At 35.9% G+C, this 27,663-nt stretch overlaps 2 protein-coding genes across 4 annotated transcripts in view; one reads left to right on the top strand and one right to left on the bottom strand.

The window, feature by feature from the left end:
• Nucleotides 1-5,899, top strand: part of TDP1 (tyrosyl-DNA phosphodiesterase 1) — a 170,779-nt gene extending 164,880 nt beyond the window's left edge. For all 3 annotated transcript variants that reach the window (XM_051977416.1, XM_051977415.1, XM_051977414.1), the window contains one exon: nt 4,583-5,899. In XM_051977416.1, the coding sequence (XP_051833376.1) occupies nt 4,583-4,672 (90 nt within the window). In that variant the 3' untranslated portion in view covers nt 4,673-5,899. The remainder of the gene's footprint in view (nt 1-4,582) is intronic.
• Nucleotides 5,900-12,677: 6,778 nt separating this feature from the next.
• LOC127549414 (uncharacterized) overlaps nt 12,678-27,663 on the bottom strand; it is a 254,813-nt gene continuing 239,827 nt past the window's right edge. Inside the window, exon 2 of the mRNA XM_051977413.1 lies at nt 12,678-12,730. The gene's annotated coding sequence lies outside the window, so the exon portion shown is untranslated. The remainder of the gene's footprint in view (nt 12,731-27,663) is intronic.

Raw genomic sequence — 27,663 nt, 5'->3', positions numbered from 1 at the left:
GGATTAGGGTGTGTGTGTGTGTGTGTGTGTGTGTGTGTGTGTGTGTGTGTTTTGTAATCCTTCATTCAGACTAGTTCAGTGCCTCTTATTTCTAGCAGTAAGAAATACCATTTATTTAAAGTGGAAAATATATTTACTGGCCTCTTCCTCCCCTGTTCTCCTACAGTGTATTGTAGTACAAAGAGAGGCCTTTATCTTGAAATGGGAATAATGATTCTTATGTTTTTATATCACAAAGTTGTCAGGAGAAGGAATCTTGAAAATCTCAGTGTTATAAGAACATGAATTCTGTCTTCACTAGTTTCTTGACATTCAGGTGATTTCTCCCAGCATAAAAAATAAACCACGGTTCTCCAGAGCTGTGTCAACAGAGCACAACACTGGGGGTCTTGTCGGCTAGAAGGCATTAAACCCAATATTGGGGAAGTTCAGCAAGGATATTACTGGGTTGACTTCATTGTATTAAAATTTCCTGGCAATAATTCTTTGCAGTTTGCCTGGTAAATCATTAGCTGGGTTATGGTCTGTTACATGTGAAGATTTTTTTTTATTCTGGAAATTTCAAATTTATAGTGATAGATTCTGCCCTCAAAAGGAAGCACGAGATTTTCCCTTACCATTTTCTGAAGAATAGATAAAAGACTTAGTTGAATGTGAATTATATAGTGGTAGCTCTGAAAAGATCCTCAGAGATCTCACGGACTCCTATGGGAGTCTTGTAAAACCTACATGAAGAATATTTTTAAATGCATAAAATAAACATATAGTATTACAAAGATAATTGTGTTGAAATATAGTTGCCATTTTTTTTTCCTTTAAAGAAAGATTAAGTTAAAGACTCTTGATCTAGCCTCATCAAAGAGGGCTAAAGTAATGTGTTGACTAAAGCACTAAATTTGAATTCAGAAAGAGCTGACTTCAAATCTTGCTTCAGATACTTTATGGATTTGTGACTCTGGGTAAATTACTTTTCCTTTGAGGTTGTTGTGAGGAATAATAAGATAGCATGTTTTTAGAACACTTTTTTTTACACTTTAAAGCATACATAAGATTATGTATTACTGAGGCTTAGAAGGGAAGTTTCTTGTTCATGCTTATATGGTCAGTGTTTGATCTGGAACTAGAACTCAGATTTCCTCATTCCCACTTATTATAATAACCTCTTATTCCTGTTATAATAAAAAACAGTAGATACTATTCAAATGAACAAATCCTCAGTTCTAACCTTTTGGACACTATTCCCTCAAAGACTAAAATAAAACTATCTCTACCTTCAAAGACTTTACATTTTACTTGGGAATGGGGGAATTCACAAATTAAAGACAGGAAGGAATATTTATCAGTCAAATATAATAAACATTTATTAAGTACTCTCTGGGTTCTAGGCATTCTACTAAGTGCTTTACAAAGGCCTAGAAGGGGTCTTCAAACTTTTTAAATAGGGGGCCAATTCACTGTCCCTCAGACTATTGGAGGGCTGGACTATAGTAAAAACAAAAACTTTGTTTTGTGGGCCTTTAAATAAAGAAACTTCATAGCCCTAGGTGAGAGGGATAATCATCCTCAGCTGCCACATCTGGCCTGAGCATGGTTTGAGGACACCTGGCCTAAAGGGTCTGCTTTTGCACATCTAAGTAGATACAAAGAATGTCGATTAGTAATAAATCATTGTTGATTTAATATACTATACCACAGGGTTTTTATCTCAAGACTTGTTCACATCTATCTAAAACCATCGGCAAGCATCATATGTAAAGGGAAAAACTAGAACTATTCCAATGAGATCAGGAATGAAACAAGGTGGCCCACTATCACCATTACTATTCAATATTGTATTAGAAATGCTAGCTTTGACAATAAGAAGAAAAAAGATTAAAGGAATTAGAATAGGTAATGAGGAAACCAACACTTGTTCAATTTAACTTTTTTTTTTTTTAAATCACTGACTTGAATAAAGACTTAGCAGATTTTAGAAACAAATAGCTTATTGAATGAAAAAATCAAGATTTAAAAAGACCTGAAAGATACATTCAGACTAATAAGGTGCAATCTAACAGATTCATGATAATGTCCTGTACTTACATTAAAAAGTCAATTACTTAAGAGCTGTTCGATTGTTTTTCAAATTGTGTCCAACTCTTCAGAACCCCATTTAGGGTTTTCTTGGCAAAGACTTGTGTTCACAAGTATTTACCTTATATTAAGGTGATTCAAGATAACCAGATGAGTAATTTGGAGAAAATTCACAATTCAGGTTTCAGGCTATAAGCCTCTTTGGGTTGTTTTTTAATATTTTGGTACTCAGAGGATAGAGGTTAGGCCTTGAATCAGAAAGATTCATCTTTCTGAGTTCAAATTTGACTTCGGATACATGTGTGTGACCCTGGGCAAGCCATTAGCTCTATTTATCTCGGTTTCCTCATCTGTAAAATGAGCTGGAGACTATTATCTCTGCTAATAAAAACCCCAAGTGGGGTCACAAAGAGTTGGACACAACTGAAAATAACTCAATGACAACAGCTTCAGTACATTTAAGATTCCATAGTTTTACTGATGTGGATAGCCTCTTTCCTGATTCAAGTCACAGTTCCCCTATGTCTTAGTAAACAGTCAATATCAGTTGCTATGGCGGAAAAAATCTCATCACCCTGCAGTCAAACCAGTGACGAGCCTCTCCAAATTTAGTGAGCCTACTCTTTGGATGCCAGACGTACTGTACGCTCTGCAGCCAGACTCATTCTCAAGGCCTTTCCAGCTTAGCACACAACCTGCCAGGGTTTGTGATCCCTTGGCATAGCAGTCAGTCCCAGAGCCACCTTTATGTCACATTGGAGCATGAGACTTTAGAAACTCATTTATAAGGATAGAAAAGTTGCACTTCCTTGCAAATCTTAATGCCAGAGAATAATACCCAAAGTTGAAAGTGTTGCTTCTCAGAAGCAAATCAGCATCTGTTTTGTAAAAGGGAGGGCCATCAGAATATATAAATGTGTATGTGTGTGTGTTTAAACATTCACTATGAGGATTCATAACAAAAAACAGACAGTCTGAAAAAAACTTGGGGGGGGGGTGGATGACAGAGGCTGTTTCTAATAAAAGAGATTGATACAGTTGTTTTAGGTTTTTTTTCCCTATTTAAACTATTAAAGGCAACAATTCTTTTAGTGATTGAAAAATTGTATTGACCTCATTAAAAAAAAATCACATTTTGGTCCAGCTATATTTAATGGAAACATTAGTCAAGTGACATATTTTTTGAGTTTGATCATTTCAAGCCATTATTTATTGGAAAGCAAATCTGAGTATGTACTGGGGTGGAGAAATAATAGAGTATTAATGGAGGAGAGGATAAAATGGAAAGAGTGGGAAATGGAAAATGCATATATAAGGTACTAACCTAGTGGAAGGATGCACAGTCCAAGCTCAGGCTTTCCAGTTATTTAAAAAGAGCATCTCTTTGCTCTTCTCTCTGTTGTCTAGATTTTGCTTACAGTAGACACTACTTGAAGAAACCAGCTTTGATGATCCAAATCTTAGAATTTAGAAAGATATATTTTTCATAAGGCCAGTTTGGGAATATGTTTTTCTTGCTGTGTATCTGTTAGAAAAGTTTTCTTTTCTTTTTTTTTTTTTTTTCCTGCTTTACTTTCCTCTTCCCCGGGGGAGGATGAGAGAAAGAGAAGAAGAAAAAAGGACTTGTTAATTTAAAAAAATAACAATAAATTGAGTTTTGTTTTGTTTTTTTTAAGAAGAAACAGAATTCTGGGATGGAAAAGAACCATAGATATTCTAGTTTAACTAGAATTAGTTAACTAGAGTTTACTCCTAGTTAACTAGTTTAACTTTTTTATTTCACATAAAAAGAAACTGAGACCAAGAAAAGTAAATTGATTTGCTTCAAATTACACTATTGGTTCAGTGTTTGATATGAGACTAAGCCCCAAGGTGTCTTGATTCCTAGGCTAGTGATTTCTACTATAGCAAGCGAGAAAGAAAGCATTCTAGTCCTCGTTCTCCTGTTTGCTCACTTGGTGACCTTGAGCAAATTATTTCATATCTCTTAAGTTTCTTCCTTCAGCTGTAAAATGAGGTGATTCTTAGATTGTCTTAGCTCATAAGAGTTGTTGTGAGGATATAGTTAGGTAATGTAAATAAAGTTCCGTAGAAACCTGAGCAATTGTTGGCATTTTTATTTACGAGTCTGCTACTCTGGTCCTAAATTGTATACAGTCAAATAACTCCCTATCCCCTGGAGTCCAGATCACTTTCTGCTTAAAAAAGAATGTTTGTCTTGTTTGAGCTAGGATGTGATTATTTTGATAGATTTGTGATATCATTGAATGTCCCAAATCCCTCCAGTGTTACAGACTGCTGCCTCTCCTGTGAATCCATTGATGATGTCCTTTCATAAATCTTGTACAAATTATCCACCCAAAATTCTGTGTCTGATTATGACAGTTCTTTCAGTTCACATTTGGGGCTGTTTGGAACAAAGCTTATTCTGTCTTGCATAACACTAACACTGAAGTCTTTGCCCTAAATTGTTGAATTTTATAAAATTTTGTTTATCTTTATGTTTCAGATCGTCCATGGATTTGGAATATCCCCTATGTTAAGGCACCAGACACCCATGGAAATATGTGGGTTCCATCATGAAAGCAGGCTGAAGTAGGGAAGTCAGACCAACACAGAGCTTAGACTGGATTCTTTCTTATTCTTGGGTATAAAATGACACACACAATGCCCATTTAAATAAATAAGTAATTGTTTGGAAGAGTATTGAACAAGACAACTTGAAGAAAATATGTCCAAGAAACTAAAGGTTGGGGTTTTTTGTATGTATTATTATTAAAAATATTTTAATTCATTTTATATATATTTCACATTTACACAGTTCACTTACACATACATTTTGAATCGGTGCTTAATGTTAAAGTAAAAAACAAATTTAGATTTTAAAATAGCCTCAATGTTGTCTAAGCAAATTTGAAACCAGTTATTTATTGTTTCTATATTATGTTCCCACTGTCCACTGTGAAAGATGCTGTTTGTACAACTGAATCTCCTAACAAATAAATAAATGATAATTTAGTTAAATTGTTTCTGCCAAAAACATTTTATCATCCTGCATTCTCCAGGAAGGTTGCCTCAAATGTTGTTGCAAATATTGGTGGAATTTACTGCTTTGTAATGTGACTTTGTTATTATTGTCAAAACCAATCTGCTTATTTGACACACTTACAGTAGCTGGTCGTCACCCAATCCCTGTATAAAGCTGTAATCCTTAATCCTTTTTGTTCTTTAGGCTGGCTCCCACTCAAGCTCAAGCAGTTCTCTATCTGCCTGAGTTAATACTGATTCCTGTTTGGTTTTGTTAGAGACCTCCAGTTTGGCAGCTAAGACATCTGGTCCCTTATATTCCTAATGATCTAGTAAGGGTCACTCATCAAACTGTGATTATACAGTTTAAAGCTTTGTGGATATTTAGGCCAGTTCCTTTATATATAAATAGATTGGATACAGATGAACATGTGTGTCTGTATGTGTATACATAAATGTATATACATATGTATATTCAAATACATCAGTATAGACTCAATTCTTATTTGTATTTTTATGTCTTCTTCATATCTGAACATATTCTCTCTCTCCTATCCAGTGTCCCAACCCTTGTAAAAACAACAAAAAAATTGAAAAGTCTTTCTCTTCCCCCTTCACCCCCTGCCAAAAAAAAAAAGCAGTTTAGCAAAACCATCCAAGTTTGACAGTATGAGCATTTTCTAGACCTATAATCTCCCACTACCAGAAAGAATTGAGAAAAGTATTTTCTAAAAAAATCTATTTGGAATAAATGGGTCATAATTATGCAGTATTCAATTAAATCATTTTGTTCTTTTCATTTGTCTTATTGCTATTGTTTATATTCCCACTAACTCCTTCATTTTGTAGATGAAGAAATTTAATTGAAGAAAATCTGCCCGAGGAACTAAAGGTCATGGTCTTTCTTAAGAGGAGAAGTGACTTGTCTTAGGTCCCCCATTGCTAGGAATTTGAATCCACATCTTCTGGTTCCAGATTCAATTTCTTTACTATCACTTCTCACATTAGTATAAGAAAATTGTTGTAATTTTATCTCTAATTTGTGTTCTGCCTCAAGGAAGCTGATAAAGCATTCATTGCTATCTATTTTATATTAGACCTCCATAATCTTAAAAACAGTTAACCTGCCTTCTCTTTTCTCAGAAATCACTCTCTCTCAGCGGTCTTGTTTACCAGCTTTTTAAATGTATTTGTTTTTCTTCTGTGATTCTCAAACATGCTCTACATTTTTCAAGTTGTGTTTTCTATCCAAAAAAAATTAAATAATGTACACAAGATATTTGAGGATGCACCACAGAAAATACCAAATTAACAGTTATGTACATCTTGTTCTACCTTCTTGAAAGGACTGTTCATGAAATGCTGCTATTCCTATAATCACTACTGTTACTCTGCAGCTACTACTGCTGCAACTACTATTACTACTACTACTACTGCTTCTACAACTACTGCTATTACTACTACTATTGCTGCTACTACTATTTTATTACTACTGCTACTACTACTGCTGCTGCTGCTGCTACTACTACTATTACTGCTGCTGCTACTACTACTACTGCTATTATTTTGTTCCAATGTTTTCCTACCTTCAAAAAATCCTAGTGATGCCAGCATCCTTGTGGCTCTGTTTTTGCCCACCTTCCTTTTCATAGGACCTCAATCAGTAAACATTTCTTTGTTTACTATGTGCCAAATGCTGTGCTTAACACTGAGGATACAAAAAGAGGTTAAAAAAAAGTCCCTGACTTCCAGGAACCTATAATCTAATGGGAAAGAATATGCAAAACAGATATATACAAAGCAAACAATATATAGTATAGGAAATATTTTACAGGAAAAACACTAATGAAGACAGGTTGGTGAAGACTTCCTATAGGAGGCAAGATTTTAGTTGGAATTTAAAGGAAAGCAAAGAGGTCACTAGTCTCGCATATGGTGAAAGACATGTAGAGAAAAGGTAACATACATTTTTTAAACAATAATCTACATAGAAGAAATAACTAGTCTTAGGCTAGTTCTCCCATGGGTTCAAGATTTGTTTGATGATAAGACTTTCTTTTTAAACCCCTATTGAAATAATTTGAAAATTTTTTAAAATTGTTTCTTCTTTTCTTTCTCACTACAGATAAAATTGGTAAATCTCATCAAGGCAGCTTCAGAGATGGTTATTGTAAATGCTTTTCTATACGAATAAAGTTAATCTTAGGCACAAGCATAAAAACAATTTTGGACTTGGATACATCATAGTCAGCATGTTTTCATTTCAAACCAAACTACAAAGGACAGACATTCTAGATAACTGATGTATATGAATAATTTTTTTAAAAATAGTAATTTAGGTATGCCTAGGTAACTATTAAGCATGTCTACTTTACTACATTTATATGTGTGTGATAAATCCCTCAATTACAACAGGATTCAAAAAACTGCAGTTTGAATAGATGATCTGTATTTAAAATAATAAAATTTATTGTTTATGACTTGTTTGTAACTATATAATATAAATGGTTTAGTTATATATACTTTATATGACAAATGATAACTATATTATTGTTTAGTGAAGTCCCAACTAAAATTCCTCCTTCAACAGGAAGCTATCTTTAACCCCTATTAATTCCAGTGCCTTCCCTCGATTAATTTTTTTTTATTATCCTGTACATAGCTTGCCTTGTATATATCTGTTAGCATGTCATATCACCTATTAGGTTGTAAGTTCTTTGAGGGCAAGAATTCTCTTTTGACTTTTCATATGGTCAATGCTTAGCTTGATAAATGTTTATTGAGTCATTAAAGCTCTCTACAATGGGAGGAAATAGAAGCTTGTCCCTTAGTTTACTATTCTCCTATTATATGTTAGAATTGGGAGTTCCATCAAACTTAAATTCAGTGACTCTTCCCCTTAAATTTTTTTCTGATGTAGAGCAGATATCAAATGTGGCAACACTCCTGGGTGCCTCAACAGATTAAAATGTAATTGAGAGATATCTAACAAAAAAGATATATAAAAATAATTTTAATATATGCTTTTCTAAGTCAATCTGTGATTCTCAGGGATGCCATATGTTATTCAGTGTCCTTATTTGTATTTGAATTTTGACACCAAAGATATAGAATAAGTCCTTTAACTTGACTTCCCTTGCCATAAAAATGATTAGAAGGGACTTTAGAATTGAAACCTCGATGAAATGAAGACCTGCAAAGAACAAACAATTCTAAGGTCTAATTAGTGGGAGAAACATGGTGTAGAACCCAGATCTTTTTGACCCATGCTCTTTTAAGTAATACTACAGATATTCCTTCTAATACTAAAATTGTGTGAATTAGCTAATTAAAATACATTGATTAAGCAGCTACTGAATGCCAGGCTCATTGGGTCCTGAAGATTAAAAGACAAAAATGAAATTGTCCTTGCCTTCAAAGAACTTACATTCCATTGAGATAATTCTGGTCTTAGAGCCATCTTGTCAAATTTCCATTTAACCACTAGAGCTAAAGGAGAGGAAGAGAAAGCAAGTGTGCAGTCTGAAATACAAGAGAAAATGGGCCGAGGTCAAAGGCTGATGCTGCTGACCACAAAGGCCACAAGGAGGGGATGGAATGCCAAACTAGTGATCATATGTGGCCGAGGGCTCTGGAGACATCGCTGACTTGAGCACTTTAACATCTGCTAGGGGAGCCAGCTGGCACTGTGAATAGAGAGCAGGCAATAGAGGTCAGGAAACTTATCTTCTTGAATTCTAATCTGGACTCACTCACTGGCTGTATGACCCTGGGCAAGTCAACTAACCGTTTTGCCTCAGTCTCCTCATCTGTAAAATGAGCTGGAGAGGGAAATGGTAACCCATTCCAATATCTGTGCCAAGAAAACCCCAAGTGCATCTCACACCTCTCAGATTGGCTAAGGTGACAAAAAAGAAAATAACCATTACAGGGAACATGAGAAAACTGGGACACTAGTGCATTGTTGGTGGAACTGTGAATTGAGCCAAAGCATTTTTGGAGGGCAATTTGGAACTATGTCGAAACGGTTATAAAACTGTATCTATTTTTTGACCCAGCAGTGTCTCTCCTGGGTCTGTATCCCAAAGAGAGCATAAAAGGGGGGAAAGGACCCACATGTGCAAAAATGTTAGAGAATAGCTGAATAAGTTAGGGTCTATGGAGGTGATGGGATATCATCTTCTATTTAAGGTATTTACCTTGTATATAATATATATAATATTTTAAAACCATTTTATTTTTATTTTGAAAATTTTATTTAAAATAATTTTATAATTATTAATAATTATATAAAATATCAAAGTAAAAATTATGAATGGGCTGATTTTAGAAAGACTGGAAAGGTTTACCAGAACTGATGTTGAATGAAGCAAGCAGGAAAACATTGTACATAGTAACAGCAAGATTGTGCAATAATCAACTATGATAGACTTGGCTCTTCTCTACAGTTCAGCAATCCAAGGTCGTCCCAATAAACTTTGATGGAAAATGCCATCTGCATACAAAGAGAGAACTATAGAATTTGAATATAGATCTACATAGTATTTCACCTTTTTTTCCCCTTATGATTCTGACTTTTCTCTCCCAACATCATATATGTAGAAATATGTAAAAAATGAATATGCATATGTTTTTACATGTAACTGGGGAAAATAAAATAATAACAACTTTAAAAGAAAACCCCAAATGGGGTTATGAAGAATCAAATGGGACTGAACAATAGCCAGCTGTCCTCTACAATCCAGACCTGTCTGTTTCAATTGTCTAATATAGGACTTATTTGAGTCTCCCCTGACACAGAGACATTCCACTTTTTAATCCAAGGTCAACCTTCTTTAAATAATCCACTTAGTTTTATGCCATAGTATGGATGTTCTTGACCAGTATAATTTAATTTTTTAATTTTTTTGTAGTTGAATGTGGCACTTAAGTAATAAAGCTTCTCTCCTTGTAGAATTTCTATGAAATTTAGCTTAAGTTCCATTCAACAAACATTTATTAAATTCCTTTATGAGTAAGGCAACGAGGACTTTTTTATTTTGAGGCTTTTGTCATACAAAAACACAAACAGAAGAGTCCCTGCCTTCAATGAGCTTGCATTATATATACAAGCATTACAAGCAGGGTTCTGGATCTGTAATTTCATTGGTATAAAGTTAGAAATAAGTCTTCCTGGCTTCCAGGCCAGCTTTCCATCTTCCACCACCCCACCTCTCATGTACTATACACAAATAAGAGTACCCCAAAATTGAGGGAGAAAGTAACAATGAAAAATCAAGGAAGTTTTCCCACAAAAGCTAAGACTTGAGAGGAAGGCAAGGCTTCTGAGAAGTGGAGACAAAAAGAAATGTACAAGAAGGGATAGAAATAATTTTACAAATGCACCAAGGAAAGATAAGCCAGTCAAAGTGAACCATAAAAATATTTGAAGAGGAGTGTAACAAAATAAGACTGGAAAGTGGGTGAAAGCACATTGTAGAGGGCAATGCTAAATTTAAATGTTTCTTGCATCCCACCGGCAGTGATGAACAATGAAAGACGTTTTTGTGAAGATGTCATGTGGTCAGTTTTGTGCCTTAAGATGAATTGGGCGGTTATAAAAATGGTTTTGGAGAGAGGAGAAATTGGGAGGAGGAATACCAGGTAGGTGAGAAGTGAAAGTGTAACAAATCAGGGTAATGATTGTGGTGAGGAGAGAACTAATAAGACGTGCAGGGCTTGGGGACTTCCATTTTGACCATTTGAAGGATTGACTCCTGGCAAAATCTGGCCCCAGAGAAAAAACCAGGAGCAATGAGTCAATGTTACAATGAGGTAAATTGAGACTTGAAAGGAAAAAGCTTCCTCCACAATTTTAATTTAAATATAATTAAGATAAGAGTGACAGCGACTCTACTGCCTTCAGTATATTTCCCTCCTGTTAGCAGCTGTTAGTCTTCCTCTCCACTTCTTTTTTTGCCCTTATACTAGTTAACAGCAATATATCTTCTCGAATATCCTAATCTAATTCCTCAGCTCCCATGGAGCTCTTTCTCCTCTCCCATACCTCTTTCTCCCTTAGCCAGGATCACTGTCACTCATAAATGCTCCCCTTCTATTTGAAATTTCTCTATTTTATAACTGTCTATCATCCCTTATTTCTCTGCATAATGCACCAGGTTTGAAAAGAGCAAAGGAGAAACAACAATGTGATGTGACTCAGAAGTCTGTTTTTCATCTTCAAACTAACTTCCAATCCCTCCTTCCTTTATATATCTATATTATCACCTGTGCTCTAATTTTTATCTTTTTGTCCATTCTCAACTCTAAAGTTAAGTAGCTCAATTCTATAAAATCTCAGTCCTGTTCTTTGTTTTCTAATTCCTTAGCTATTGTGCCTTTCTTGATCCACACCACAGAACTTTAAGCTCAACTTGCTTTCATTCTCTGCTTTCTTCATGCTTATTCACAGACTGCCGACTGGGGCTGGAGTTGAGGCTCCCACTCCAATTTTTTTGTGTTGTTGACTCCTTTGCAATATCTTGAAACTTACGGACCCCTTCTCAAGATAATGTTTTTAAATGCATAAATAAAATATGTATGATAACAAAGGAAACCAGTTACATACTGAAACAAAGGCTTCATTTTTACCTTGCAAGTTCATAATCAGATCCTCATCACAGTCCTTTTGTAGTCATGGACCCCATATTAAGAACTTCTCAGCTAGAGGAATTTATATAATAGACCTGACTGGGGCCACTACAAATTTGATTACAGTTTCAATTGCGTCCTCATTGTAGCATTTCTTTCTAATTTATTTTCCATCTCATTTCCCATAGATCCCAAACTTCCTTCCTCAATGAACAAAAGAGAGTTGAAAACAGACAAATGAAGAATTTGATGTAGAATATCTCAAACTCAACTTTGAAAAGAATAGGGGTATGAAGATGGGTTAAGAAGGAATTTAACATCAGAGAATGAATAGCTGTGCACAAAACAAACTCTCCCTGATCTTTAAAAAGGAGAGAAAATAGAAAAGCAAAAACTAATTCAGGTCACATCTTACACAGTTGAAGACTGGCTCAATAAATTGTAGTATGAATATAACAAAAAATCATTCCTGTCAGGGGCCGAGACCTAGTCACTGGGAACCTTAACAGAGACTGCCTCTTCCAGCTTCCCCGAGCCGGACGGGGCTTCGGACGTCTCCGGCCCTCCTCGTGGAGATGGGAGGAGGGAAATACCAGACAGAGGAGCCGAGGTGGATAGACGCAACGATGTTTATTGGTGTTACAAGTCAGTGGTGTCTCCCGCAAGCCATCCCGAGTCCATTCCTTTTATAGTCCTTTTCCCTCCACCTGTAATTCATCTAGAGGGCAGGGACTCCTCCCCAATCCCTCCCCGAAGGAGGAGTCCATCCTTTCTGTGCCTCCCCTGCCACGGGCCAGGTTTCACCACTTCAGCGTGGTAATCAAGGAATCCTGGGTTAAGGTGGGTCCTGGCACAAAGGAGTCCTCAACTCACTTCAGGAGGTTCAGGTCCAGGGCCCCTGACAATTCCCCCTTTTTGTTTATTAATAGGTCAATAATCCGATTCAAGGGCTGGTGGAAGGCCTGTCTTAGGCTATGTGGCCTGTATCCATATCCAGTACCTAAATAACCAAGCCCTCAGGGCCAGGAAAAGGCAGGACCCCTGTCTTAGGCTATGTGGGCTGCATCCGTCCCAGCATCTCAGCAAAACCTGCCGGGGTGTGCATCTGGAGAACGGACCCACAATAATCCCGTCATTGGGTGTCCCTGCAGCCATAAGGTATGATGTTCCTGGATCATGGGACCACAATATTCCCGTCATTGGCTCTTCCACAGCAATAACCTGAAATTTATAAATAAGATTATGTTTCCCAGAAATGTCTCCACACCCTTAAATACCATGGAGACTAGAGTTTGTGGAATATCCTTCACCACTAGGGAAGGAGCTACTAAAGTAGAAGTAAAGGTGGCTCTGTTTCTCTTTTCCTTCCCTCCGTCTCAGCTTCAGTGATTGATGATGGCATTTGCTGGATTTCTCTGACATTTCGTAACGGGATCCATTTCTTTTCTCCTTCTCCATTCTCACCTGTAGAGACACAAAGATATCCCCTGCCCCTCACAAGGACCTTGTGAGGGCCATTCCAATTTCCTTTCTCGTCTTTCCACCACACTGCACTGCCCTCCAGGCAAGTCTGTGGGTGTAATCCATTGTCTTGTTTTATATAATTGTCATTTTTAATTGGGGAAATAGTATAAAATTTCATGGCTGGTGTTGTACCATCCTCTCTGACTTGTAGATAGTTCAGAGTAAATACTGCTTTGGCTACTTGTGCTCTAGTCAGTCGTCCAGCCATTCCCCCTTTTTGTTTAATTAGCATGTTTTTTAAAGATTGATTAGCACGCTCCACTACTGCTTGTCCTGTAGGGTTATAAGGAATACCTGTAATATGATGAATGACAAATTCATTTAGGAAGGCCTTAAAGCCTCGAGAAGTATATGCAGGGCCATTATCAGTCTTTAGAGTAAGAGGTACTCCAACAACTTGAAAACATTCTAACATATGTTGTATTACACTTTTTGTGGCCTCACTGCGCTGTAGAGTTGCCATTATAAAGCCAGAAAATGTAGGTTCCTTTCTAGTAAGGAGTAAATTTTGAACTTGTTTAAACAGTTCCTTAATAGAGGATCTTGACATATCCAACTCAGCATCAGCTATGCGTTGAAGAGTATTAGCACAATATAGACTGTCAGTGATTAAATTAAAGGGCTCATGAGGCAATAGCCTCAATGCAAAACAAATGGCTGCTAGCTCATTCTTTTGAGCAGAGGAAAAAGGAGTCTTTATTACTTATAGTATTTTCCTTTCAGGGATATACACAGCAGCTCTATTGGCTTTAGTGGCATCTGTAAACACATTTACACCATCTACTGGGTATTGTGAAAGAGGACTTCTAGATAAGGTTATGGGCATCTCCCTCCATCCCCGAATGATGAGGGGAAGAGGTGAAGAAGTGAATGTATGGGAGATATATACCACAGCCCAAGTTTCATATTCTTGAGCTAACTCTCTAAGGACCTCTGGAGGAGTTGATGAATAAATGATTGGACGTTTTCCAAAAAGTTGTACACACCTTTCACTAGCTTTCATTATTATTGTTGCTTGTGATTCTTGGCGGTCTCTTAAACATTTCTTTACTTTGTTTCCATTTACCCACTCTAAAGCTCCGCATGATTGAAAAAGGACAGCAATCATTCCTTCACTATCAAGTATAGTTAACCCTATAGGTTCTTTTATATCCACACGTGTAAGGGTTTGTGAAGATCTCTGTGCTATAATGTCCAGGACCTTTAAAGCATCCTTAGACCATTCTCAGGGTGAATTTAAATTTGGGTCCCCTTTAAGAATTGCATAGAGGGGTTTCATCTCCTGATCTGTTATAGGAATTGAGGTTCTTATCCACTGGATTGAACCTATCAATCTTTGGAAGTCATTAAGTGTCTTTATCTTTTCTAAGGTCATTCTGGGAATTTGCTTAGATACTTGATTCCCATCAATTCTATAGCCTAAATACTGAAAATTCAATCCTCTCTGAATCTTTTCTGGTGCCACCTGAAGGTGATTATTATTTAATGCTATAATAGTTTGTTCTAATATTTCATCTATAATCTTTTGTTGAGGATGTGAAATCAATACATCATCTATGTAATGGATTATTTTTGCTGTAAAATATTTCTCCCTAATAGGGGCAAGAATAGCAGCTACATGTATTTGACACAAGGTAGGGCTATTAGCCATTCCTTGAGGGAGCACTTTAAATTGATAACACTCTGTGGGGGATTCCAGATTAATAGAAGGAACAGAAAATGCAAATTTTTCACAGTCATCTAAATGCAAAGGAATTGAGAAAAAACAGTCCTCTATATCTATTATAACAATTTTCCATCCCCTTGGGATGGCAACAGGTGAGGGTAGGCCAGGTTGAAGTGCACCAAATGGCACTATTACCTCATTCACCTTCCTTAAATCTATTAACATTCTCCATTTCCCTGACTTCTTTTTGATGACAAACACTGGAGAATTATAGGGGCTTGTTGATGGTTCAATATGTTTTTCCTTTAATAAATTTTGAACTATCTCGTGGAGGGCTTGTAACTTCTGTTTTGTTAGGGGCCACTGGTCCACCCATATAGGTTGATTATGTTTTCACCTCAAGGGGATAGCCCTCGCTTCCCAGGTGGCCCCAATCAGTTTAAATGATGACCTTCAGTACTTAGTTGTGCCCCCATACTATTCAAGATATCTCGTCCCCATAGATTTAGAGGAAGCCCAGTCACACAGAGTGGTTTGAAAACACCCTGTCTATTCTCATACTCCCATCTTAAATATCTTGGAGTTGTATATGCAGCCTAGAGACCATCCACTCCAGCTATTGGCTGAGGCTTCTGTCTCTTTTCCCATTCTAAAGGCCAATCTTCCTCTCTTATTACTGAAACATCTCCTCCAGTATCTAACATACCTTCTAAATGATGTCCTTCTACCTCTAATATAATCATGGGACGGTCTGCTGTGATTTGTTGTGCCCAATTTATTAAAGTTCTAGGAGTTATCTTTACATAATTCTTATCTATCCATGAAAGTGGAATGGCCTTTGCTATTTCCCTTTCATATGTTATCTCAATTGGCCATGCATGAGGATTCGTAATCCAGATATCTTTTTCCCCAGGATTTAGTAATTGACTATGTACAATAATAGAAGGAAAATACTTAGACCCGATAATTAAACGAGGATAGTTTTGTTCAATTACTTTTACAGTGACCATGCTCCATGGGGAGAGCTCGATCAGGGGTTCATTTAATACAATTATCTCTCCTCTTGCTTGGTTTGAAAAAGTCCTGCTTGGGGGTGGAATTTGCCGGGACAGCTCATCCCACCCTGGCCTCCCGGTCTCCCGTTTCCCGCCTTCTGTCGCTGTTCTGACCTGCAATATTTGGTAATATGTCCTGGTTTTCCACAGGAACGACACTGTATCCCCTTTTTTGGCTGTCTGCAAGCTGACTTATAATGACCTGACTTCCCGCAATTAAAGCATTTTCCTTTTACAAGGTTGGTCATTGTCTCAGTGAGCATAGCCATAGGATTCTTCTCTGGAATATCTAATAATTTATCAATCAATTCCTCAAGGGTAGGGCTGGGTGGAAGGGCAGCTAAAACTGTTTTGTATTCAGGGTGGAGGCCCTCTTTAATCAATTGTAAAGTTAATTGAGGACTGGCCCCAGTTCTTCCAAATGTACTTTCTACTGTCTCCTGTACTCTAGATATAAATTGTAGAGGTTTCTCACTAGGTTTCTGTTTAAGTCCTGATATTTTATTTGTCCCGTTTTGAACACCCATTTTTTCAAGGGCTCTAGTGTGAACTATCTGCACAGCTCTCAGCACTTGATCATTAAATTGGAGCTGGGCTTCAGGAGTAATCCAATTCCCCTGTCCTATAATCATATTTATGGCCTCTTCAGCATTAGCTATATTCATTTCCTCCACATATGCTCTCGCACACCTTTGTGCATAGGCCTTGAAGGCAACAAATTCTGCTGGGCCTAAAACTGTCTGCATGATTTCTGCATAATCATAAGGAAGCCATGGTGCAACTGTAACAGAGGCAGAAATACACTTCTTTACATAAGTAGAATCTGCCCCATATTTTTCTACAGCTTCCTTCATGTCCTTCAAACATTTATATGGCAATGGCCCTGATGAACGGTACACAGTCCCATCATTTAAAGCTTGTTTAAACACTGGGAACGCCCCAGGTTTTAAACCCCATTCATCTAAATCCACATTCTCCCCTTCCTTTAGGGCTGCTCTCAAACTTGTGGTTAATACACTTTGATATGTACTTCTCTTTGTTTGAGGGGGTCCCATAATGACAAGGTTTTGTCTTTCTCCTTTCTCACTTTCTAATTCTCTAGTTTGCATACTTATGGCTTTTTGTTTACATCCCTCATTGCCTAATTCGCTAGAAAAGTTTTTATGTAGGCTAAAGGGTGTGTCTTTGTTTACTTGTTCTTCCTCAGGTTCCTCATGAAACTTTTCATTCCCTGCCTTTCTTAAGCTATCCCGCGGGTATATTAGCGAGGGATCACAGGTGAAATCATTCTCATCCTTACTATCCATACCACAAAGGGAATCACCCGCCTGGGTCTCTAGAGAGCCTGCAAGCAGTGGGTGTGTAGGATGCAAAACCGCACCCACTACCGTATATATCACAAAATCCTGCTTAGAAAAATAAGATGGGTCTTTTTTATGGTAGGAGGCCATCTGCTGGCCAACCACTCCCCACCGGTCGGGGTCTAAACCGGTGTGCTCTATCCAGGTGCTGACTTGAGATATTTTTCTGACCCATTCCTTACAAGCTTCTATATTGATCTCTACCCCATTACTCTTACACAATTCATACAATTGCCAGGCAAGTACGCCTGCTCCCTGCAGCTCAATTCCGGCTTTCTCTTGATTCTGTCCCATACTTCTGCCTTCTAGTTGAACTATTCTCTGTGTTCATTCAACTAGGCTGTCTGGTACTTCTCAATTGCTGACCAGCAGCAATATGAGGTGAAAGAGCGCAGCACTTACCACTTCCTGGTTCCGCAGCTAGTAGACTCTTGGTCCGACTTCGTCAAGCCCCATGTTGGGCGCCATTTGTCAGGAGCCGAGACCTAGTCACTGGGAACCTTAACAGAGACTGCCTCTTCCAGCTTCCCCGAGCCAAACGGGGCTTCGGACGTCTCTGGCCCTCCTTGTGGAGACGGGAGGAGGGAAATACCAGACAGAGGAGCCGAGGTGGATAGACGCAACGATGTTTATTGGTGTTACAAGTCAGTGGTGTCTCCTGCAAGCCATCCCGAGTCCATTCCTTTTATAGTCCTTTTCCCTCCACCTGTAATTCATCTAGAGGGCAGGGACTCCTCCCCAATCCCTCCCCGAAGGAGGAGTCCATCCTTTCTGTGTCTCCCCTGCCACGGGCCAGGTTCCACCACTTCAGCGTGGTTATCAAGGAATCCTGGGTTAAGGTGGGTCCTGGCACAAAGGAGTCCTCAACTCACTTCAGGAGGTTCAGGTCCAGGGCCCCTGATACATTCCATCATAAAAAATGACAAAAGAGATCATTTCAGAGAATTTTAAGTAGCATGAACTGAAGCAATCAAGTAAGCAAAACCAGAACAATAATTTATACAAAGATAACAAGTTTGCAAATATAATAACTCTAAATGACTTTTAATACTTTGATCCATGCAATAAACAATCCTATTTCCAGAAGATCTATGAGAAAGCATAATATTCTCCTAACAGATATGATGGATACAAGGTATAAAAAGAGAGAGGCATTTTTGGACATGCCATTGTATGGATTCCTTTTTCTTGACTGCTTATTTTTATAAAGGCCTTTTTCTTTCTTTATCTCAGTTATTGGTAGGAGAGACAGACAAGAAGGAGGAGCTTAACAAAACTAATGTCAAAAATAAGGCAACCATTAAAGCTTCTTTTTTAAATGCACAGAACAGAAAAAAACACAGTTTTGAAAGTAATGTGAAGAATTTATTATATATTACCATTTTTTAAAGCAAGTATTAGGAAGTTGAGTTTCAGAGTTAACTCTTTTCGCATTCTGCTGTGAATATGGAAATAATCTTTTTGTGGTGATTAAATTCAGAGTGACTATTTAAAGTCAATAGTCAATACTATAAGCAAATTAGAACAGCAAGGGATAGTTTATCTATCAGATCTTTGGAGAAGAGATGAATTTGTGGCCAAAGAAGAAGTAGAGAACATTATGAAATGCAAGATGATTAATTAAATGATTAACCTTGATTACATTAAAATAAAAAGGCTTTGCACAAACAAAACCAATGCAGCCAAGAAGAGAAGAGAAGTAGAAAGCTGGAAAATTTTTTTATAGTATTACTGATAAAGGTTTCATTTCTAAAATATATAAAGAACTGAGTCAAATTTATGAAAATACAAGTCATTTCCCAATTGATAAATGGTCAAAGGATATGAACGGATAATTTTCAGATAAGGAAATTAAAGCCATCTATAGTTACATGGGAAAATGTTCTAAATAACTTGATCAGAGAATCATAAATTAAAACAACTCTAAGGTAACAACTCACAACTCTCAGATTGGTCAAGATGACAGGGAAAAGATAATGATAAATCTTGGAGGAAATGTGGAAAAACTTGGACTATAATGCATTATTGGTGGAGTTGTGAAATCATCCAACCATTCTGAAGAGCAATCTGGAACTATGCCCAAAGGGTTATCAAACTATGCAAAACCTTTGACCCAGCAGTGCCATTACTGGTCTGTATACTATAGAAATCTTAGAGGGAAAAGGATCCACATGTTTGTAGAACCTCTTTTTGTGGTAGCAAAGAATTAGAAAATTAGTAAATCCATCAATTGGGGAATGGCTGAATAAGTTGTGGTATATGATAGTGATGGAATAGCATTGTTCCATAAAAAATGATGAACAGGCTGATTTCAGAGAGGCCTGGAAAAATTTACATGAACTGATGCTGAACAAAACAAGCAGAACCAGGAAAACTGTATACAGCAAAAGCAAGATTATGTGATAATCAATTATAACAGTCTTGGTTCTTCTCAGCAGCTCAGTGATCCAAGGCAATCCCAATAAACTTTGGGTGGAAAACACCATCTGCATTCAGAAAGGGAGCTAGGGAGACTGAATGTAAATCAACCCATGCTTTTCTTTTCTTTTCCTTTTTTTTTTTCTCTAAGAATTGTTTCCCTTTTGTTTGGATTTTTCTTTCCCAATATGAGTTATAAGGAAAAATTTAATCTGTTATCTGGCTACATATGTAATCACTTCTCCATTGTCCCTTGAAACATCATGTTAGTCTTATCACTGGTTGAATAGATTTCTTGTAAGCCTGCTGACCTATCTGCTTTATACCTGAGCTAATTGATGGTATAGACTGTTTATAAGTCCTCATCAGAACTATAAAGAATTTCTGATTAAGATTGCAATGTGAAAAATCCTAGAGGAACCCAGGTCTCCTTCAAATATTGCAGCAAAATTCTAAAAAAACAAACAAAAAACCCCCAGAAAGAATAAGAATAATATATATGTGTATACATATATATATATGTAAACATAGACATACATGATTTTTAAAATATTTATTTATTTATTTAATTTTTAATAGCTTTTTATTTACAAGTTATATGCATGGGCAATTTTACAGCATTGACAATTGACAACCTTTTGTTCCAATTTTTCCCCTCCTTCCCCCCACTCTCTCCCCTAGATGGCAGGATGACCAATACATGTTAAATATATTAAAGTATAAATTAAATACAAAATAAGTATACAACACATATATGATTAAAAAACAGTTAAAAGTTGCTCCAAAAATATCACAAAATGTGCTAGGAACTTTCGGATACAAGTCAATGGAGGTAAGAGTCACAGCACTAAAGGGGCATCCCACTCTAGAGCCTAAGGAGGAATCAAAGCCATTGAAGCACCTGGGTAGCACAAGGAGACCTCCTACCAATACAATTGACAGCATTCAGTTGAGACATGTCAGGGCCTCAGATTTGAGAAGGTAATTTAAGAATATTGGACTCCCTAAGAAAAATGTCAAAATAGAAATGGATATCTTATTTCAAGAAATTATTCAATAAAACTAGCTGTATCTATTAGAAACAGAGAACAAAATGAAAATAGAAGGAAATCACTGGTTACTTCCTAAAAGAAAACTCAAATTGAAAAGATAACAGTCAAAATCCAAAGTTTACAGTCTAAAGGAAAAATATTACAATCAGACAAAGGAGTTTGGCTAACAAAACACTATCATCAAGATCACGAGAGAGTTCCAATTATTATAAAGTAGAGAAATTATAAGATATAATACTCCAAAGGACAAATGATAAAGGCTTATAAGCAAGGTTAACTTAATTGGAAAAACTGAGTTTAATACAAGAAAGGTTTTTTAAATGGGCCCTTAACCCTTTAAACATTCTTAATAAAAGACCAGAACTGAGTAGGAACTCTTAAATGCTAACTCTAGAGACAAGAAAAAAAGCAGAAAACTTAGGTTACAGAAAGGGCTAAATCATAAAGCACTCTAATAGGGGGAGAAGAATAAGTGTATCTTCAGAACTCTACTGGTCATCAGTGGTGTTGAAAGACAAGCATGGTATGATTCCAGATTATTGATATGGAAAAGAAGAAAGAAAATAGAAAGCTATCCATGAGAAGAAGAAATTTACCATGTCTCATAAGTAAAGTATGCAAGAAGAATATACAAACATGGAGGAATGAATAGGAGGAAAGTATATCATAAACATAAAAAGGAGGGCAAAGTCAGAAAGGAGAAAGTCACAAGTAACACAAACTTTAACTTTGGAAGGTGGATGACAAAAGAGGATAAAAATGAAAGTGAACTAGGTGAAGAGAGGAACAGTAAGGAGTAAGATCAAACCACTTTTTGTAAAATCAAACCACTTTTTTGTCTACCATAGATTTGTTTTGTTTTTCCCCACAGATTACTAATGCTGATTTTTTTCGTTCTCCACTTTCTTCTAAATTGTAAAAAGGGAGATACAGAGTTGTCCAGTATGGTAGAAGAGAATATGATGGATAGAAAAATATTATCAACCAAAGGCATGAATGGGAATGAGATGAACTCACCCACAAAATAGAGGAGGGAAGCAAAATGCATTAGAAAGCAGAATCCAACAGTATGTTGTTTAAAACAAATATTCTTGAAACAAATATTACAAAGAATAAATGGGAGTTAGTGCAGAATTTGTGACACATTCAGAGAATTTTGAAAAACAAGGCAGCCAGGTGCACAGTGGATAGAGAACAGGCTTTATCAGGAGGAACTGATTTCAGATGAAGCCTCAGACACTTGACACCTGTCAACTGTGTGACCCTAGGCAGATCACTTAACTGCAAAAGCTCATCAACAACAAAAAAAGACAGGGATATTAATCAAGATCTCAGATAAGGCAATAGTAAAAATACCACATACTTAAAAGAGATAAGCTAGAAAAGACATTATAAAAATGTACCATAGATAAGGATCAATACTTCACAAATATGCACTGGATGGCATTTATGTCTTGAAAGAAAAATTAATTAAATTATTGTGAGAAACATATAATAAAGTTATAACAGTTGAAGACTTGCATGTGTTCGTTGCAGGCCTACAAAAATTTAACAAAAAGAAATGATGAAGTAACAGACTACAATAGAATTTTTAAAAAATTAGATGTGATCAATTTCTACTGTCAAATTAATGTTATTTTGTAATACTTATTTAGTTATTTAAGAATAGTATCATTCCTTGTGAGATAGAGAGCCATCTGTAGCCACAGAGTGGACTGTGGGAACTGAGTGTGGATCACAACATAGCATTTTCACTCTTTTTGTTGTTGTTTGCTGGCATTTTATTTTATTTCTCTTTTTTTCTTTTTGATTCGATTTTTCTTGTGCAGCAAGATAATTGTATAAATATGTATGCATATATTAGACTTAACATATTTTTACCATATTTTATATTGGACTACTTACCATCTAGGAGAGGGGATGGGGAGAAGGAGGAGAAAATTAAAACACGGGGTTTTACAAGAGCTAATGTTGAAAAATAATCCATGCATATCTTTTGAAAATTAAAAAAAGCTTTAATAAGAAAAATAAATAAAATCGCTTTAAGCTCTAAATCTAAAAAATAAAAATAAAAAAAGAATAGCATTATTTGCTCAGATGTTGAGAAAGTGCTGTGGATGTCCTGTAGCAGCAATTTATGGTTTCTTGCATATGGTTTATTATTCCTTCCTGTGCCTGCTGTAAGTCCTACAAGCAAGTCAGACACATTTTGCTCTTGCCCCTGTTAGACCCCCTGTTTACCTAGAGTGAAGTATACCATATGTGTGAAGAATAAAGAAACAAAATCTTGACTTCTGATATGTCAGGAGTCACCTTCGTCATCTCAGCAGTTCTAATCCTAATTCCTATGTGCTAAATTACCGTACTACCCATTGGTGGCTGAGGCTTAGAAATAGAAGTTGGGCCTATCCTTATAATTGAGTCAGGCAGTTTCTCCATTACCTGGAGATGTGTCCTCATACAGCTCAAAAGGCCTTTTTGGATGGTTTTCAAAGTCCATCTGAGCACATGAGAATTATGTACAAATATAGGAGAAAGTGATCTGGAGAGGATGTCTCAATGAGGTGAGGGAAGACCTTCTTTCTTCTCAGAAGGTTACCCCACTGGGTAATCTCTGAAGGTCATAAGATTTTTGGTTTTCTTTTTCCTAACACCTTGAATTATTTAGTTCAGGAAAGCTCCGTATTTCCTGCTATTATCAATGTAAATGAAGACTTTTAGACATTTTCTTTGGGATAATAGAGTTACAGATATGCTACTCAAGAACTCCAGCATCTTTCTCTTGAAAATAGCACCAAAATACTAGTTCTTTGGATATGAGAGATTTAATCCCATATTTGTTGGTCAGACTGAGCTTCCACTCTGACCTGGAGTGTGATGTTTGAAGTTCTCCAGTGTGCAATGGCCACTCCAGTCCCCCAAAATCAAGATTTCACTACTTTTTTTAGGATCAATAAGTTACTGACATTCCCTATCCTCAAGAAGTGAAGGAGGTCATCTTCATGCTGGCTACCATTTCCTACCATTCCTTTCTGACCCAGAATTGAGAGTGTAAAATTAGTTTCCTTGTCTCCTCAAGCTTCTCCCACACTACCTTCCTTCCCTGCTTCACTGCACGGAGTTTCCAAAGTTAGTGGTTTTTAGAAAATAAAGTTTGTCTTGCTTAAAGAAATTTTAAAAAATGTAAATTCGAATAGAAACTAAATAATTTAATCCTAACTAATTTATGAGTCAAACAAATCATAACAATGGATGATTCGATTAAAAAAAATGACAATCAAAAAACAAAATAGTAAAGCTTTACATATATAGCCAAAACAGTCTTTGAAAGAAAAGGTATTTCTCTAAACAGTTTCGTCAAATAAAAACAGAAAGAACAGATCAATGAATTAGTGTGTATCTCAAAAAAAAAAAAAACACTAGAAAAATAGAAAATAAAAAACCCAAATAAATACTAAAATATTATACAAAAAGTAAAGGGATAAATTTGGTATCTTAAAACTTAAATTGATAAAATTTGAGCTTTTTAAAAAAAATTAACAAAATAAACAAATGGTTAACTAATTCAGTATTTTCAAAATGACAGGAAAACTAAATTGCTAAAATGAAAAAAAAATTCACAATAAATGAAGAGGAAATAAAAGAATAGAAACTATTTTGGCCAGAGAACTAATAGCTTAAATGAAATGGAAATTACAAAAATATAAAATGCCTTTAAAAAGGCAATGAAAAATAGATTACTTGAATAAGCTAATCTCAAAAAAAAGAAATTTAAAAAGACACAAATTACGTTCCAAAGAAAATAACTCCACAATTTGAAGGATTTGCAAGTCAATTCTATCAAGCTTTTTAAAAAATAAGCTCCACATAAATATTTGCTGTTTGCACAATATGGCTAGCTCAATAGAGTTGTGCTTTCTTTAATAGAGTTGGAATGCTTGTCAGTTTAGTTCGAGAAAGGACCTCGGTGTCTGGTGTCTTATCTTCCATGTGATCTTGAAAATTTTTCTAAGACAATTCAAATGGAAGCTGGCATGGTGTTGATATATTGTCTGGATTTCACAGATCTACAACAATGAAATCAGTACAAAAGCTCAGGAGACCTTCAATTCAATTCAATAGATAAATGTTTAAAAGGAGAAATCCAAGCTATCAACAATCCTATTGGGGGGTGTAAGATCTAAATTGCTACTATTAAAAATGAAAATTAAAATATATTTGAGGTTTCACACCATACTTAGGCACACTAATGCTAGAGCTGTGAATTAGTCCAGCCATTCTGGAAAGGGATTTTGAACAGCAAATTGGGCATGTCTTAATACCTAATGTTACCACTACCATTCTTATATCCATAAATTGATCAAAGAAACAGGAAAAACTCATATAATACCAAAATAGTTAAAGCAATTCTTTTCATAGTATCCCATAATTGGACACTAAGATAGTATTCTCTAATTGAGGAATGACTATGGCACACGGATATGATAGAATATTTTCTGTGTCATAAGAAATGACAAAACAGTTTTAAGAAAAAACTGGGTAATGAAATGAACCAATTACACCCAGCAAAAGAACTCTGGGAGATGACTGGGAGATGTAGTGGGAGATGAACCACTACATAGAATTCCCAATCCTTCTACCTTTGTCCACCTGCATTTTTGATTTCCTTCACAGGCTAATGGTACACTGTTTCAAAGTCCGATTCTTTTTGAACAACAAAATAACTATTTGGACATGTATACTAATGTAGTTTTTAATTTATACTTTAACATATTTAACATGTTTTGGTCAACCTGCCATCTGGGGGGGAGTGGAGGGGGGAGGAGGGGAAAAATTGGAATAAAAGGTTTGGCAATTGTCAATGTTTGTAAAATTACCTATGCATATAACTTATAAATAAAAAGCTATAATAAATAAAAAAAGAAAGAAAAACTGGGAAAACATTTATGAAGTGATACAAAGTAAAATGAGTAGTATCTAGAAAATAATTTTAATGACAATAAATTTTTTGAAAAATTAACTTTTAAAGATTTTATAATCTGGTCAATACAACTGCAAAATATGAGTTCAAAAGAATGAAGATGAATTTACTACCCACTTCCTAATAGAGAGAAAATGACTTTAAAATGTATAAAAAGATATATATTTTCAGATATAGCCATCATGGGAATTTGTTTTGCTGGATTATGCAGCTATATATTAAAAGCTTTATTTTTAAAATTTGCTCTATGAAGATATGATTTTTAAAAAAGATTGTGTTACACATATCTGATTAAAAACAGCAATATGAAATTAGCCATTAAATGTCACCTTAGAATTTAGAACTGGGCTATGAAATAATTGGAGAAAAAGTTAAAATCACAGAATATTGGGACTGTAAGAAACTTTGAAGAGGAGATTACAAACTGGATAGAGCATTGATTAGGAATCGGGAAAAAAAAAAGGGTTCCAATTTTCAAGTACTTATTGTTAGACCTTGGGCACATCATTTAAACTCTCTGACCTCAGTTTTCTCATCTGTCAAATAAGGGCAATGACACCACCTTACAAGACTGTTGTGAGAACCAAATAGAGAGCATTTTGCAAACCTTAAAGTGTTTTTATATATGTCAGTGATCATTAGCTATCATTTTACATTGGAGGAAATTAAGAGTCTAGATAGAAGTGAATTGTCAGAGTAGTCAATCAGTGGAATAGGTTAGGATCACAGGACAAAATAGGCAATGACTATAGCAATCTAGTGTTTGACAAACCCAAAGACCACATCTTTTGGGATAAGAACTCACTATTTGACAAAAAATGCTGGGAAAATTGGAAATTAGAATGGAAGAAATTAGGGCTTGACCCACACCTCATACTACATACATAAAATCTAAATGGGTTCATAATTTAGACATAAATAGTGATATCATAAGCATATTAGAAGAACATAGGATACTTTACCTCTCAGATCTGTGGAGAAGGAAGGAATTTGTGTCCAAAGAATTACTGGAATTGAATACCAGATAGATAATTTTGATGATATTAAGTTTAAAAGTTTCGTACAAAACTAAGGCAGACAAAATCAAAAGGAAAGCAATAAATTGGGAAATCATGTTTACATTTAAGGGTTCTGATAAAGGCCTCATTTCTAAAATGTAGAATTGACTCAAATTTATAAGAATCCTAGCCATTCTCCAATTGATAAATGGTTAAAGAATATGAACAGAAAATTTTCAGATAAAGAAATTAAAACTATTTCTAAACATATGAGAAGGTGCTCTAAATTACTATCAATTAAAGAAATGCAAATAAAAATAACTCTGAGATACCACTCCACGCTTGTCCGATTGGCAAAAATAACAGGAAAAGACAGGATGAATGTTGGAGGGTATGTGGGAAAACTGGGACACTGATGCATTGTTGGTGGAATTGTGAACAGAAACAACTATTTTGGATCCAACAATCTGGAACTATGTTCAAAAAATTATCAAACTGTGCATACCCTTTGACCCAGCAGTGTTTCTACTGGGCTTATATCCCAAAGAGATCTTGAAGGAAAGGGACCCACATGTGCAAAAATGTTTATGCCAGCACTTTTTGTAATGGCTAGAATCTGGAAACTGAGTGGATGCCCATCAGTTAGAGAATGACTGAATAAGTTATGGTAGATGAATATTGTGGAATATTATTGTTCTATAAGAAATGATCAGGAGAATGATTTCAGAGAGGCCTGGAGAGACTTATAGGAACTGATGCTAAGTGAAATGAGCAGAACCAGTAGATCATTGTACATGGCAATATCAATATTATACAACCATTAATTCTGATGAAGGTGACTCTTTCCAACACTGAGATGATTAAAGTCACTTCCAATA

The sequence above is a fragment of the Antechinus flavipes genome, chromosome 2 (genome assembly GCF_016432865.1).
Source record: "Antechinus flavipes isolate AdamAnt ecotype Samford, QLD, Australia chromosome 2, AdamAnt_v2, whole genome shotgun sequence".
Classification (NCBI taxonomy): domain Eukaryota; kingdom Metazoa; phylum Chordata; class Mammalia; order Dasyuromorphia; family Dasyuridae; genus Antechinus; species Antechinus flavipes.
The sequence above is the reverse complement of the archived record's forward strand: the minus strand, read 5'-3'. Positions and strand labels throughout refer to the sequence as shown.